We start from the raw sequence: 16,287 nt of genomic DNA, 5'->3' as shown, positions 1-16,287 counted from the left end.
CTCATTCCTCACCAACAGGGCCACCCCACCCCCTCTGCCCACCTTTCTGTCCCTTCGATAGCACGTATACCCTTGTACATTCAATTCCCAGGTCTGATCCCCCTGCAGCCATGTCTCCGTTATCCCAACAACGTCATAGTTACCCATTCGCACCTGAGCTTCAAGCTCATCCGCCTTATTTCTGACGCTTCGCGCATTCAGATATAGAATTTTTAACCCATTTCTCCTCTCTCTGCTTAAATCGCGACCTATTGTGCATAACCCAGCTCCTCGAACTCTCACCGGGCTATACGCCCCTTGAATTTTGTTGTCCTTCTTAAATTTACTTACTCTTTCTGCACATTTAACTCCATGTTCCATCAGACCATCCCTCTGCACATATCCTTATCACTCGTTCTGCCTCATCTTTCTCTACTTCACACTTAATATCCTGGAACCGTGTAGTCCCCACCTGTCCTTTATACTTCATCTACATGTAGATTGGGTGAACCACATTGGTAAAGGTGCTGAGGAAGAGAATTTCTTGGAATGTATGCGGGATGGTTTTTTGAACCAACATGTCGAGGAACCAACTAGAGAGCAGGCTATTCTGGGCTGGGTTTTGAGCAATGAGGAAGGGTTAATTAGCAATCTTGTCGTGAGAGGCCCCTTGGGTAAGAGTGACCATAATATGGTGGAATTCTTCATTAAGATGGAGAGTGACATAGTTAATTCAGAAACAAAGGTTCTGAACTTAAAGAGGGGTAACTTTGAAGGTATGAGACGTGAATTAGCTAAGATAGATGGGCAAATGACACTTAAAGGATTGACAGTGGATATGCAATGGCAAGCATTTAAAGGTTGCATGGATGAACTACAACAATTGTTCATCCCAGTTTGGCAAAAGAATAAATCAAGGAAGGTAGTGCACCCGTGGCTGACAAGAGAAATTAGGAATAGTATCAATTCCAAAGAAGAAGCATACAAATTAGCCAGAGAAAGTGGTTCACCTGAGGACTGGGAGAAATTCAGAGTTCAGCAGAGGAGGACAAAGGGCTTAATTAGGAAGGTGAAAAAAGATTATGAGAGAAAACTGGCAGGGAACATAAAAACTGACTGTAAAAGCTTTTATAGATATGTAAAAAGGAAAAGACTGGTAAAGACAAATGTAGGTCCCCTACAGACAGAAACAGGTGAATTGATTATGGGGAGCAAGGACATGGCAGACCAATTGAATAATTACTTTGGTTCTGTCTTCACTAAGGAGGACATAAATAATCTTCCAGAAATAGTAAGGGACAGAGGGTCCAGTGAGATGGAGGAACTGAGGGAAATACATGTTAGTAGGGAAGTGGTGTTAGGTAAATTGAAGGGATTGAAGGCAGATAAATCCCCAGGGCCAGATGGTCTGCATCCTAGAGTGCTTAAGGAAGTAGCCCAAGAAATAGTGGATGCATTAGTGATAATTTTTCAAAACTCGTTAGATTCTGGACTAGTTCCTGAGGATTGGAGGGTGGCTAATGTAACTCCACTTTTTAAAAAAGGAGGGAGAGAGGAACCGGGGAATTATAGACCGGTTAGCCTAATGTCGGTGGTGGGGAAACTGCTGGAGTCAGTTATCAAAGATGTGATAACAGCACATTTGGAAAGCGGTGAAATCATCGGACAAAGTCAGCATGGATTTGTGAAAGGAAAATCATGTCTGATGAATCTCATAGAATTTTTTGAGGATGTAACTAGTAGAGTGGATAGGGGAGAACCAGTGGATGTGGTATATTTGGATTTTCAAAAGGCTTTTGACAAGGCCCCACACAGGAGATTAGTGTGCAAACTTAAAGCACACGGTATTGGGGGTAAGGTATTGATATGGATGGAGAATTGGTTAGCAGACAGGAAGCAAAGAGTGGGAATAAACGGGACCTTTTCAGAATGGCAGGCGGTGACTAGTGGGGTACTGCAAGGCTCAGTGCTGGGACCCCAGTTGTTTACAATATATATTAATGACTTGGATGAGGAAATTAAATGCAGCATCTGCAAGTTTGCGGATGACACAAAGCTGGGTGGCAGTGTTAGCTGTGAAGAGGATGCTAAGAGGATGCAGAGTGACTTGGATAGGTTGGGTGAGTGGGCAAATTCATGGCAGATGCAATTTAATGTGGATAAATGTGAAGTTATCCACTTTGGTGGCAAAAATAGGAAAACAGATTATTATCTGAATGGTGGCCGATTAGGAAAAGGGGAGGTGCAACGAGACCTGGGTGTCATTATACACCAGTCATTGAAAGTGGGCATGCAGGTACAGCAGGCGGTGAAAAAGGCAAATGGTATGCTGGCATTTATAGCGAGAGGATTCGAGTACAGGAGCAGGGAGGTACTACTGCAGTTGTACAAGGGCTTGGTGAGACCACACCTGGAGTATTGTGTGCAGTTCTGGTCCCCTAATCTGAGGAAAGACATCCTTGCCATAGAGGGAGTACAAAGAAGGTTCACCAGATTGATTCCTGGGATGGCAGGACTTTCATATGAAGAAAGGCTGGATGAACTGGGCTTGTACTCATTGGAATTTAGAAGATTGAGGGGGGATCTGATTGAAACGTATAAAATCCTAAAGGGATTGGACAGGCTAGATGCAGGAAGATTGTTCCCGATGTTGGGGAAGTCCAGAACAAGGGGTCACAGTTTGAGGATAAAGGGGAAGCCTTTTAGGACCGAGATTAGGAAAAACTTCTTCACACAGAGAGTGGTGAATCTGTGGAATTCTCTGCCACAGGAAACAATTGAGGCCAGTTCATTGGCTATATTTAAGAGGGAGTTAGATATGGCCCTTGTGGCTACGTGGATCAGGGGGTATGGAGGGAAGGCTGGGGCGGGATTCTGAGTTGGATGATCAGCCATGATCATAATAAATGGTGGTGCAGGCTCGAAGGGCCGAATGGCCTACTCCTGCACCTATTTTGTATGTTTCTATCTCGCTATCCTCTCTCACATTCTGGATCCCTGCCCCCTGCAAATTTAGATTAAACCCCCCCCCCCAAGCAGCACTAGCAAACTTTCCTGCAAGAATGTTAGTACCCCTCCAGTTCAGGTGTAAATGGTCCCGTCGGAACAGATCCCTCCTTCCCTGGAACAAAGCCCAATTATCTAAAACCCTGAAGCCCTCCCTCCTGGACCATCCTCTCAGCCACGTATTGGTCTGTATAATCCTTCTGTTCTACCTCTCACTCGCACGTGGCAGAGGTAGCAATCCTGAGATTGTTACCCTGGATGTCCTGCCCTTCAGCTTCGCACCTAACTCCTTGAACTCACTACACAGGACCCCCTCACTCTTCCTACCCATGTCGTTGGTCCCTACATGGGCTACAATATCTGGATTCTTGCCCTCCCTCTCGAGAATAACCTGCACCCGATCTGAGATGTCCCGGACCCCGGCACCAGGGAGGCAACATACCATCTGAGACTCCCGGGAGTCTGGGAGTCATAATTGCCATTTCCTTAAATGCACCTGTATCCTGATTTACAGCTACGCTTCCTATGTGGAATCTGGCAAGAAATATGACTAGAATTAGCATTGTTTCAGTCGACTTTAAGCAGAAGTAGTTTATTCAATCACATTAAGACATCTTTATTACCTGCACAGACCCTGGAAGCAGTTGTGATTCTCGCTGTACCAAGCTGAAACAGGAATATTTTAATCGTATCCATCGAGCTGTGCAGTTATGGGTGGAGTAGAATTCTTGCACCCATGCTTTGGGGACAATAGACTTGCTATATCATCCATCTCACCATGGGTTTGATGGTATCTATGAATCTTCCTCTTCCCCCATACAACTGTTCTTTGTAGCCTGAATGTTGGCTGCTAACTTATTTGAAGTCATTTAACTTGATTGACACCAAGAAAAACTGATGGAATCACATCAGTGGCCCATCTTCTACCCTACATGGTTTTATATTCCATGAACAGCAAAGATGACACTCGTAGAGTTGTGTGAGAGTAGAATGTAAATTGTACCAATATTGGGCTAGGATTAAATCAGGGATAATGTGACTTGAAGGAACAGAAGGGCCAATTCTACACTCTATCTCAATGAATAGATAAATAATATAATAAATAAGTCAATGATCTGCCAGCAGAAGTGGTGGATGTGGGTTTGATTGCAACATTTAAGATAAATTTGGATAAGAACATGGATGAGAGGGGTATGGAAGGTTGTGGTCCAGGTGCAGGTCGATAGGACGAGGCAAAATAACAGTTCAGCACGGACGAGATGGACTGAATGGCTTGTTTCTGTGCTATAACGCTCTATGACTCTATTCAGGCTTTGCCAATGATCTCCATGTTTAAATCATTAGTTGGAACTCAAGTTTAAGTACAAGAAAGGAAGGAGGTGAATGTCCTTAAAATTATGCTCAAGCGTGACTGAAAAACTTCAGAAAAGGGCAGAATAAAGGATGAAATCAAAGTTAAGAGAATTGTTGCACAGCCTATCCTTAACTTCTTCAGAGTTTTGTGACCATCAGCTATTTTGAGAGACAGCAAGACAATGACGTTGTCACAGCGTTAGCTGGTATTTAACTTAAGGATATAGAGGTCCGGAAATGGAATGATGCACATGTAGTCACAGGCCATTGGTGATGAGTGAATCAGGATATCAGTGGTCCATGTCTGAAATATGATATCTTTTTAATGATAAATTTCTATTTATTCAGGTATCCATTCGTTTGGATGGTGAAAACAAAGCTGTGGAATATAATGCAGTGGGACTGAGGAAAGATGCTGTGAGGACTGTATTCAGAAACAGAGAAGTCAGCAGCTTGTTTGATCGCAACTGGCACAAGATGGCACTGAGTATTCAGTCGGATAGTGTTTCCCTCTACATCGACTGTAAGCTCATTGATACCCTGCCAATGGAAGAACGGGAGAACATTAATATCCAAGGAAAAACAGTCATTGGCAAACGCCTGTACGACAGTGTTCCAATTGATGTGAGTAGTATCCTATTTGCCATCTGGAAAAGAGTAATTAAAATTGTTTATTAAAAGTGATTGTACATCAGTTATTCTAGACACTGACCTGTTTGATTGGAAAGCATTCATTTTTCACATTGCATAGTATTCAGAAATAGAATCAGGTTGATTATCACTGACATATTTGTGAAATGTGTTGTTTTGTGGCAGTAGTACAGTACACTACATAATATCACTAGAAGTAACAGTAAAAAATAAATAGTGCAAAAGAGGAATAATGAGGCAGTGATAATTGGTTCATGGATCATTCAGGCATCTGATGGTGCAGGAGGAGAAGCTGCCCGAAAATGTCGAGTGTGCATTTTAAGGCCCCTGTACCCTCTCCCAGATGGTAGTAATGAGAAGAGGGCATAGCCTGGATGGTGAGGGTCTTTATTGATGGATGCCACCTTCTTGAGGAACTGTTTTTTGAAGATATCCTTGATGGTGGGAAGGCTTGTATCTGTGATAGAGCCGGCTGAGTACACAACCCTCTGCAGCCTCCCTCAATCCTGTACCTTGTAACCTCTATACCAGGAGGTGATGAAACCAAACTGCTCTCCACAGTGATCTCCACTGACAGGAATTTGCTGGAGTTTTTGGTTACATACTAGATGTCCTCAAACTCATTCAGCTTGCTCATACCAAAGATATATTGCACACTGCAGCAGATAAGGACATTTTATAGCAATCAAGGCCACACCAAAGGGCCTTTTGATCCTTGAATGGATAACCTGAATCTACCACCATGGAGACATCTGTGGGAAGAAAAGAAGGAAAAGAAGGATTAGAACAGCACTGGAACTGAGAGCTCTGTCAGTCATTATTTCTGATTTCCTCCCACCATATGAGCAGCCCTTCAGAACATCAGGCTAACTGTCTCATTTCTTGCTGTGAAGGATGAAGAATCTCTGAGACTATGACTTGTATCCACAGTTCCCTAATAATGTACAAATGTGGGCCAGTTATATTGTGGTCTGATTTGCTGTACTAGATAAATGCACACAGTAACCTCTAAACATGCAGCTTTAGACAAATGAGTGAGTTTATGTTGTCATTAATTTCTGTCGTGAGAGTGAACCCTTATTAACCTGATCTTCAAACTCAAACAAATATGGAAAAAAAAAACAAAAATCAACAGGACCATTTTGGAAGAAACAGCAAGTCAAAAAGGTGAAAGTGTAAGGATAACTGCAGATCTGGTGTTTTTGCTCATATACCTTTCTCAGATCAGATAAAACAATTCCTGCGCAGCTTTCAAAGATCTGGCAAGATTACTCTCATATCTGGAACTGACATAGAAACATAGAAAATAGGTGCAGGAGTAGGCCATTCGGCCCTTCGAGCCTGCACCGCCATTTATTATGATCATGGCCGATCATCCAACTCAGAACCCCACCCCAGCCTTCCCTCCGTACCCCCTGATCCCCGTAGCCACAAGGGCCATATCTAACTCCCTCTTAAATATAGCCAATGAACTGGCCTCAACTGTTTCCTGTGGCAAAGAATTCCACAGATTCACCACTCTCTGTGTGAAGAAGTTTTTCCTAATCTCGGTCCTAAAAGGCTTCCCCTTTATCCTCAAACTGTGACCCCTCGTTCTGGACTTCCCCAACATCGGGAACAATCTTCCTGCATCTAGCCTGTCCAATCCCTTTAGGATTTTATACGTTTCAATCAGATCCCCCCTCAATCTTCTAAATTCCAATGAGTACAAGCCCAGTTCATCCAGTCTTTCTTCATATGAAAGTCCTGCCATCCCAGGAATCAATCTGGTGAACCTTCTTTGTATTCCCTCCATGGCAAGGATGTCTTTCCTCAGATTAGGGGACCAAAACTGCACACAATACTCCAGGTGTGGTCTCACCAAGGCCTTGTACAACTGCAGTAGTACCTCCCTGCTCCTGTACTCGAATCCTCTCGCTATAAATGCCAGCATACCATTTGCCTTTTTCACCGCCTGCTGTACCTGCATGCCCACTTTCAATGACTGGTGTATAATGACACCCAGGTCTCGTTGCACCTCCCCTTTTCCTAATCGGCCACCATTCAGATAATAATCTGTTTTCCTATTTTTGCCACCAAAGTGGATAACTTCACATTTATCCACATTAAATTGCATCTGCCATGAATTTGCCCACAGCATAAATACCATATAAATACTGGTTTAAACATGCTAAGCAGAGTAAGACTCCAGGTTTGATCCTTGATTTACTGATTTCAAAAAGACAATGAAGGTCATTTTGGCTGGAGTTTGCTCCTCTTCTTTTTCCATTCCACCCACCCGCTGAAAGTGTACAGGTATTAACAAATGAAGAATTGTCATAATTAAGTTAAAATAATGGGAAAGTACTCATTTCAGGGGCAATTAATTGTTATGTTTTGTAAATCCAAAACATAAAACAAATTGAAAGAAAAACAGGGGAACCTGAGAGAGGCATGTAGACTTTGTGGCACACAGGTATGACATGGTGATGTAATGACATACAGTATACCATTCACGTACTTTTACATATAACCCCTAATGAATTATATAAACAACAAAGAATGTTTAATCAAATAATATATTGTAGGAGTGAAGACAAAAATCGACATGAGTGTAATTACTTCTAACCTACACTTTATTGAACCACTCAACAAATGGCGACATCGTATATTAGAAAAGAGCCCAACCCCAAAATGTAATAACACACAACGTAACATGTAACATATGGAGAACTTAACCCTTAACAGTCTAGGTGAATTCTGCCTGATGAAATTAAGGAGTCCTTGCAATATTTACAATATTGCACAAATATTACTGATATTACACAACGCTTCTTCCTGCTTAGCTATAAACTCCAACTCAATGTAGAATGCTGTGAATCCACAGCATAATAACTTTTAAAATGTCCCATTCAGGTCTAAAGATTTAATCGCTGTGGAGCATTCCTTGCATTTGTGAGATTTCTTTCCTGATGGTGTTGGGGGTTGGGTGGGGGGGGGCGCGGGTGTCACTCTGCTTAGCAGGACAGACTTGTAGATGTGAAACAATCTCAGATTCTGGGACCTCCACCGTGGTGGTTGTAGGAGACTCAGGTTCTGCAGGAAGTGGTTCTGACAGCAGCTCTGGACACCTTTCCTCTCTAACAATTGACTCTGCTCTCCTCAGCTGATTGAAGTGTCATCTCCAGATAACATCAGACCTGACATTCACTGTGTAGGAGAGTAGTCCAGTTCTATCCTTAACCTGTCGAAGAACCCACTTTTGATCACTTCCGCAGTCCCTCACCATGACTGCTTGGCCTATTGAGTCTGCTCTACCATTTCATCAAGGGAACATGATGAAAAGGCTATGGGGCATTCAATTCCACCACTCACAACATGTAACATGACTGCACCTATAAGGCGAGGCATCACAGGCAAGGCTCACTGGATGATGTGGATCATAATGTGTGAGTACAGTGCCTGACATCACCATTTCCTTTACCTTTTGGAAAGCCACCTCACTCTGCTTTGATCATTGCCATTTCTCCACAATCTGTAGTTATGAGTTCAGGAGGTGGAGCACAGTAGCCCGGTTTGGCAGAAACCTGCTATTGTAATTGACAAATCCTAAAAAGGAGCACAACTGTGACATGTACTTTGGCAATCGAATGCACCTATCTTTCTGATGTAGCCAACCATTTCTGCCTGCTTTATAAAAATTTCATTATTATCATCCAGTATTTATTGCTTATGAACCTGTGAATCGTGTCTGTTTACAACCTATTTTTAAAACACGACTATTTCTGTCCCTTCCCAAAAAAGCAGGGTCTGCGTTTTTTTAAAACTCGAACGTCTCACTACACTTCACCGGGTAGGTAGGTGTCTCAGGTATACATTTAAAACTTCCTCATCACCACTGTTATGTTTTGTAACTCCAAAACATAAAACAAATTGAAAGAAGGACAAGGAAGCCTGAGAGATGTGTGCAACCTTCGTTTTTACTTTGTGAGAAACTCACATGTGATGTGATGACATATGCCATTCATGTACTTTTACATATAACTGGTAATAAATTATATAAACAACAAAGGATGCTTAATTAGAAAACATATTTACAATATTACTTAGATATTACTGAAAATTGAAATTCCAATAGCTACATAACTGTGATGAAGAGGCAATGAGTCATCATCTTCATAGTTAAAGAAAAATTCATAAAATCATAGAAACCATACTGCATAACTACTTTGGTTCAATCGACCAATGTTGGATCTTATTTTTCATCTTCTACATGACGTCATATTATTGTTCATTCTCATTTTGGATTGCTGTGTGATGAAAGGCCCAAATTCTCCTGCAGAGCCATACCAGGTTTCAGAGAGGCAATGCACAATCTGTAGGAGAGGATGGAACCGAAAACAGATTCAGAATAAATCACAGTATCATCCACAATCTTCCAAAATAACCTAGAGTGCTTCCTTTCTTTATTCTAGTTTGACCTGCAGCGGATTGTAATTTATTGCGATGCGAAGGATGCGGAGCTGGAGAACTGCTGTGATCTACCCAGCAACCCAGTGAGTAAGGAGGAAAGTATACAAGGAGACAAATGATTTGAAACATGGTAGAGCTAATTTTGAGCAAAACTTGTTCAAATGAAATTTGTTTTACAGTGTCCCAGATTTGGCATTCCTATAAACTTTTAATCTTTTTGGCCTTGTGTCAAAGTGTCGTGGAACTGTTTCTTCACCAAAACTGCTTTCATCCTGTAGCTCAGAAGGCAGGAAGATTATCAGATGAGTGGGACTTTGGTTTGATAAGTGCAGCAGTACTCTGGATGAGCCTGTTTATGGCAGATTCTGGGCAGTCAGCAGAACATTGAGCTGTCACAGTCCGGGGCTGACAGAGGTACAGATAAAGAGCAGGGGAGCTAAAGCTAAGGGAAATATGAGGCAGACATAACTAATATTTACTTCATAGAGAATAAATTGATGTTTTACTCAAATAAGATGCCATAGTGGCAAAATTTGTCATAAACTTGAGACAAAGACAAATAAGAGGGCAGTGAAGACAGGCAACTCAGTTTTTGGTGGGTTCAAGTAACAAGGCTGGTGGGGTGGCATGGTGGCTGCAGAGTACAATTAGAGAGGCCTTTATTTTCCCTGAATATTTATTTCTAAATCACGGACTGAAATGTGATGGGATATTGGATGAGTAAATAACTGATTTCGATGTGTCACTAAATAAATATATAGTAGTAGATGAAGTTCAAAACAAAAACTACATATGCAAGAGAAAATATTGGAAGCATTCATTAGGCCAGGAATGAGAAACATAATTAATAAAACACTTAACTGATTTGGAAAAAGATGAACAAAGATAGTTGGCGGGAAGGGAAGATATGTACTGTATACAGGAAATAGCTATGAAAAGTTGAGACCAAATCACTAACTGCAATAGTGAAGTGGAAGTTAAGGTCAAATTGAACTTCTTTGACTGTGTAAGGTGATAACACTTGATAAAGTTGTGGGACGTGTCCAGCAATCAAATGATATGAAAAATAAAACAACAATAAAAAAGCTGTGCGTACATAAGTAATCATTATGAATTGCAGCTTATGCCTAAAATTTTGTCTGAACTGGAATTAATGGCAATGAATCTCACAAACAGTGTTCAATGGGTAGCCTGTGCTATATTGCACATCTTGTACAATGGACCAGGGATAATTTTCTACCCCATTCTAGATTATTTGTTATTTATCCCTGTATTGTTTGTTGCAAATTCATTTCTGAGATATATTGATATCTATATGTCCTAACCTTAACTCATAACACTGACTTTATTTTTCTCAATGTGTTGCAGTGCCAGATTACACTTGTCACTCAACAACCTTTATTGGAGATTTCAATACCTCCACACCCACCTGCCGAGGTAGACAGTACAAAGGCGGTCAACTGTACTTGTACTAAGGGTGAGAAGGTACTGGACTCATTTGACTAAATTAGAGAACCATTATTAACTACAAAGGATAGGAGCAGAATGGTTGGTGAACTTAGGCTTCTGTCTACAAAACATAGAACCTTGTTTAATTTGTTTTTGAACAGTCATTTGCGAGTGTTTAAATTGAGAATTACTATGTGAGGAGTAAGTTACTGAGTCCCTTTTGGGAAAACAACAAAGAATTTGAAAAGCACTTCTATTCAGGGAACAGAAACTCCATGGTTAAATAAGTTTCCTGCCACATCTGGACTGAAGGTTAAAATCCAGGGTCTGACAAATGGAATTGATGCTTTACCTACGTAAGTAATCTGCCAGATGTGCAAAAGTGAGTTCAAATAACTCTTAATGAAACTGTGTTGTGTCTGCATGCAGCACGAAACTGAGCAAAATACTAAATTAGAATTCTGACGGATGGATGATTTCAAATGAAACATTAGTTGGCACTACCTCACAGATCCAGCATCTTCAGATGTGGTCAGTGTGAAGTTTATAGATGTTTACCAGATGCTGTGTTTTCCTCCCACATCCGAAAGATATACTGGTAGATTTACATTACACACTAATGTAAAGGCGGCTAAAGAATTATTAGGCATTTGAGAAAGGACAAGTTACAAGACTACAAGAGAATAAAGAGGGTGCAATGAGTTAGCTCTGTTTTGGTCATTTCTATGGACCCAATTGGCTGAGCAGCGTCCTTATCATTTAAATATTTAAGAAGCAAAGATTCAATGTACACGGATATTTAAATCTTTTTAAAGTTGTAATTTATAATCAACCATCATCTACAATATAACTGTAGAAAGTCACCACTATTATTACTTCAAAAGCTTGGCCATACAGGATGTGTCACATCTGAAAGCTACAAAAGGGAATTCACATTAATGTTGCAAATAACATAATGAAGACTGAAAAATATCTAAACTTATGTAGAGGCAATAAAATAATGAAGGTACATGTGGACCTCTGCAGTCAGAAATTGGAGAAGTCATAACGTGGGACAAAGAAATAGAGAAAATAAAGAAACAATTTGGTCTTCTTCATGGAAGGAGACACAAATATCCCAGCAGAAATGCAGGGGAGAAAGTTGTCTATTGAAATGGAGGAATCAAAGAAAATTTGTATTAACAACAAGAACACTTTTTGAGAGGAGGTAATAGGATGGAAAGCTGATTACCTGCAGAGAACATATCACAGAAAGCTGCAAGTGGTAACTATAGAATTGATGGGTTAATTGGTTGTGAGATTTCTATAGACTATTGAACAGTTCCTGCAGATTGGACAGTGGCTAATGCAACTCTATGATTCAAAAATGGGGAGAGAAAAAGATGATACAGAGAACGGTTTACTTAATATCTTAGTAGGGTAAATATGATGTTATTCCCTTTGATGGGAAAAACAAAAATGTAGTGTTTAATTTGTTAGAAATATTGATATTCAAAGGGAGTCCTTGTGCAGTGATAGCAAACAGGTGTAGCAACTAGTTAAGACAGTGTATCGGCTTTCGTTGTAAAACGTTTTACATACATGAGCAAAGATGTCTTTCGTCAATTACTCGGGGCGTTGGTGAATCCACACCTGAAGTATTGTGTGCAATTTTGATCTCCTTACCTGAAAATATATACCTGCCATGTAGAGAGTGCCAAAAAAGTTTACTAGACTATTTTCTGGAATGGTGTGATAGTCACCTGAGGATTGGGTTAACTAGTGTTTGGAATCTCATTGAAATGTATAGGCTGATTTAGGAAGGATGATTAACCTAACTGGGTATCTGGGACAGATGTTCATAAATTTAGGAAATGAAATAGATTGAGGAAAGGGATGTCTCTGTGCTCAGATTATAGTAAGGACTACAGAAGGATATGGCAAATTCATTGAATATATTTCAGGAGAGATGGCTATCGAAATATAGAGCCAGAGAGCACTGCAGCACAGAAGCAGGCACTTCGGGCCATCGAGGGCTATCAGGAGTGGGTAGAAATATGGTACCGAAACAGTCATGATCCTATGCAAAATACTGCAGGCTCAAAGGGCCTATTTGTGTTTCCATGTAAGAAACAGCTGAAGGCTGATGACACAGTTGACATCTTTCTAATTAAATGTAAAATAAAGTCTCTATTATTTTCTGATGTAGAGTTAAGGAGTCCCTGTCACTAAGTTTTAAAACAACACAAGATTTTACTGTAGTCTGCTGGCAAATATTCACCTATCGCATTAATCACTAAAGCAGATTCGCTGTTCATGGATATTTGGTTGCACAAATTGGCTGATGTGGTGTCAAATTACAACAGTAATTTGAGTTTACTCTCTTTTTCTGTTATAATATTCACAGGGTGATCAGGGCTTCCCTGGTTTTCAAGGACCCAGAGGCCCAAAGGTCAGTTTGCCTTTTGCTGGATAATCATATTTTAATATATGAAGAGAATTCATTCACTGGTATCTCTTTCAATGTTCTTTTACTCAGGATAGCCTCTATCATTTAATTTCGAAATGCCAGATTCCAATGTATTCTGAGTTGATCAGGATTTCATGTGAATGAGCTTGACCAAGTATATTGTTGCAACTGTTGACGACTACGTTTTATTAACAGTAATGAAACTGTAAGAACCAATAATGAAAGACTGCCAAGGATTCTGACTTAGAAACGTATGCACTGTGTATCAGTTCTAAAGGGTTTGTATTGAAATCTTTTATGTAAATTATTCCAATCTTTAATTGAATTCTTTAATTTATGAGCATTTATGGAGTTATGATCCAAACTAATAGATTGACATGAATGTTAGTACCTGCAGGTTTTGAATGTCATAGCTAATTGATCTTTCAGTTACACAACTAAAGCAAAGGAGCAGCATGAATCTTGCAAAGAAAATGTCTTTTCAGCAGTTTTCAAGTGCTTGTGCCCATTGCCACCACTCCCCACCAAGTAGCAAACTATCCTGATCTGAAAACATTTCACCGGTCCCCCATTGTCATTCAGTGTAAGACCTGAACTCCCTCCTCAGGGAGTATTGACTCGAGAATGGGGGTTTCCAACCTGGGGACCGTGGACCCCTTGCTGAATGGAAGCCCTGCTTGGAAGGGTTGCAGCAGTTCGGGACAGTGGCTCACAGCCATCTACTAAAGGGGAGTTATGACTGCCATGAATGGTCTTGACAGTAACAGCAAAGTTCAAAAGAAATATAAAAACAAGGAGGAACAATAGGTGAATTAAAGGATTACACTTTTCGTTTATTTGCACTCACTTCCCAAACTGATTGATTTCATTGATTTTGCTGCTGAGCACCAGTGACAAATGGCAGCAACTTTCAGCACATAGTGCCCAATGACATACGCCACTGTATCACGAAAGGCCCTAGTAAACTCTTCATTGCTTACTGCACTTTAATTCCTTCACTTTATGCCCATCCAAACTCCCTCAACTTCTCCCCATTCCTTATTTTCCTTCAATGTCTTCTGCCCCCCGAGCTCTATATTTCTCTCACCCCTTTGCAATTCTCTTTGAGGAATAATATCAATGTCGCTGATGCAAACCATAATGGATGAGCCAACAGCTGTGAGCTCCGACAGCATCTGACAGCTGTGAACATGTTTGCTCTCTTAACTAGGATAAACTACAATCACTATTTCTTAAAGGAAGAAAATTTCTAATTTATCAACTTATTTGACAACTCCCAATTTAACATTATTCCAAAAAAAACATAGCATATATTGGACAAATCAAAATGGAAGGAAAGCAATTTCTGGGCTTAATTTTGTGATACCTTAAAAATATCACAATTTGCTGGTGTTGGGCTTTGAGTCTCAGTTGGAACTTGGAAGGTAAATTTGATTTACAGTATTTCTATTTCTCAGTATTTCAGTTTTGGCAGTTGGTCTGTGCAATCAAGTCAATCAAGATTTGAATAGATCAGCAGAAAGCCATTGATTAGACAATCAAGATTTGAATAGCTCAGACTCAGCAGAAAGCAGCTGATTGGGCAGTCAAGGTCAGATGACCAAACATTTTGAAAAGCTCAAACAGATAAATAGAGGGATAGCTCAAGCAAAGCGGCCAGTGAGTGAGTGGGCCAGTGAAGGAGTGGAGCTTTGAGGCTTTGACTCGAGAAGCAGAGGACGAGAAGAGGCAGAGGACAAGCTAGCTCGCAGTTAGTTTTTACAATGTCTCCTGAGACGGTGATGTGCCTCTCATATGAGATGTGGCAGTCTTGGGGGAACGCCCCTCTCCTGCACAGTCACATCTGCCAGAAGTGCATACGGCTGGGCGATCTGGAAGACCGTGTAAGGAATCTGGAGCAGCAACTGGATGACCTTCGACTCATAAGGGAGAATGAGGCAATCATAGATGAGAGCTACAGGGAGGTAGTCACACCTAGGCTGTCGGAAGCAGGTCGTTGGGTGAAAGTCAGAGGGGGGAAAGCGAAGGTGAGCAGACAGGTAGTGCAGAGCACCCCTGTAGCCATTCCCCTGAATAATAAGTTTACTGTCCTGGATACTGTTGGCAGGGACGACCGACTAGGTGTGAGCCAGGGTGGCAGGGCCTCCGGCACTGAGTCTGACCCTGTGGTGCAGAAGGGTGGGACGGAGAAGAGGAGAGCTGTTGTCATTGGAGACTCTATAGTCAGGGGAGCAGACAGGAGATTTTGCGGACATGAGAAGGACACCTGCATGGTTTGTTGCCTCCCGGGTGCCAGGGTCAGGGATGTCTCTGATCGGGTGCATGACATCCTGGTACGAGAGGGAAAGCAACCAGAAGTCGTGATACATGTTGGGACCAACGACATAGGCAGGAAGAGGGATGAGGTCCTGAAGTGTGAGTTTTGGGAACTAGGCAGAAGGCTGAAGAACAGGACCTCGAGGGTGGCGTTCTCAGGATTGCTGCCAGTGCTATGTGACAGTGATGGTAAGAATTGGAGGAGATGGCAGTTGAATGCGTGGCTGAAGAGTTGGTGCAGGGAGCAGGGTTTTAGATTTTTAGCTCATTGGGATCTCTTCTGGGGAAGGTGGGACCTGTACAGATTGGATGGGTTGCACCTGAACTCGAGGGGGAGCAATGTCCTTGCAGGTAGGTTTGCTAGCATGGTTCGGGAGGGTTTAAACTAATTTGCACGGGGGATGGGACCCAGAGGGATAGAGCAGTGAAAGAAGTAAAGCCAAATCTAACATACAGAGAGGCTTTGAGGAAAGAGAAGCAGAATAAAAGGTGTAAAGACAGTAAGGTAGAAGGGCTGAAGTGTGTGTACCTCAATGCAAGAAGCATCAGGAACAAAGGTGATGAACTGAGAGCTTGAATACATACATGGAATTATGATGTAGTGGCCATTACAGAGACTTGGCTGGCACCAG

General features: G+C 41.4%; 1 protein-coding gene across 1 annotated transcript in view; it reads left to right on the top strand.

Annotated features, from left to right (window-relative positions):
- Positions 1-16,287, top strand: part of col22a1 (collagen, type XXII, alpha 1) — a 328,136-nt gene that overhangs the window by 134,284 nt on the left and 177,565 nt on the right. Inside the window, exons 7-10 of the mRNA XM_063048837.1 lie at positions 4,687-4,962; positions 9,444-9,524; positions 10,810-10,926; positions 13,277-13,321. Of these exons, the coding sequence (XP_062904907.1) occupies positions 4,687-4,962; positions 9,444-9,524; positions 10,810-10,926; positions 13,277-13,321 (519 nt within the window). The remainder of the gene's footprint in view (positions 1-4,686; positions 4,963-9,443; positions 9,525-10,809; positions 10,927-13,276; positions 13,322-16,287) is intronic.

This window comes from Mobula hypostoma, chromosome 1 (assembly GCF_963921235.1).
Source record: "Mobula hypostoma chromosome 1, sMobHyp1.1, whole genome shotgun sequence".
NCBI classification, from domain to species: Eukaryota; Metazoa; Chordata; class Chondrichthyes; order Myliobatiformes; family Myliobatidae; genus Mobula; species Mobula hypostoma.
The sequence above is the reverse complement of the archived record's forward strand: the minus strand, read 5'-3'. Positions and strand labels throughout refer to the sequence as shown.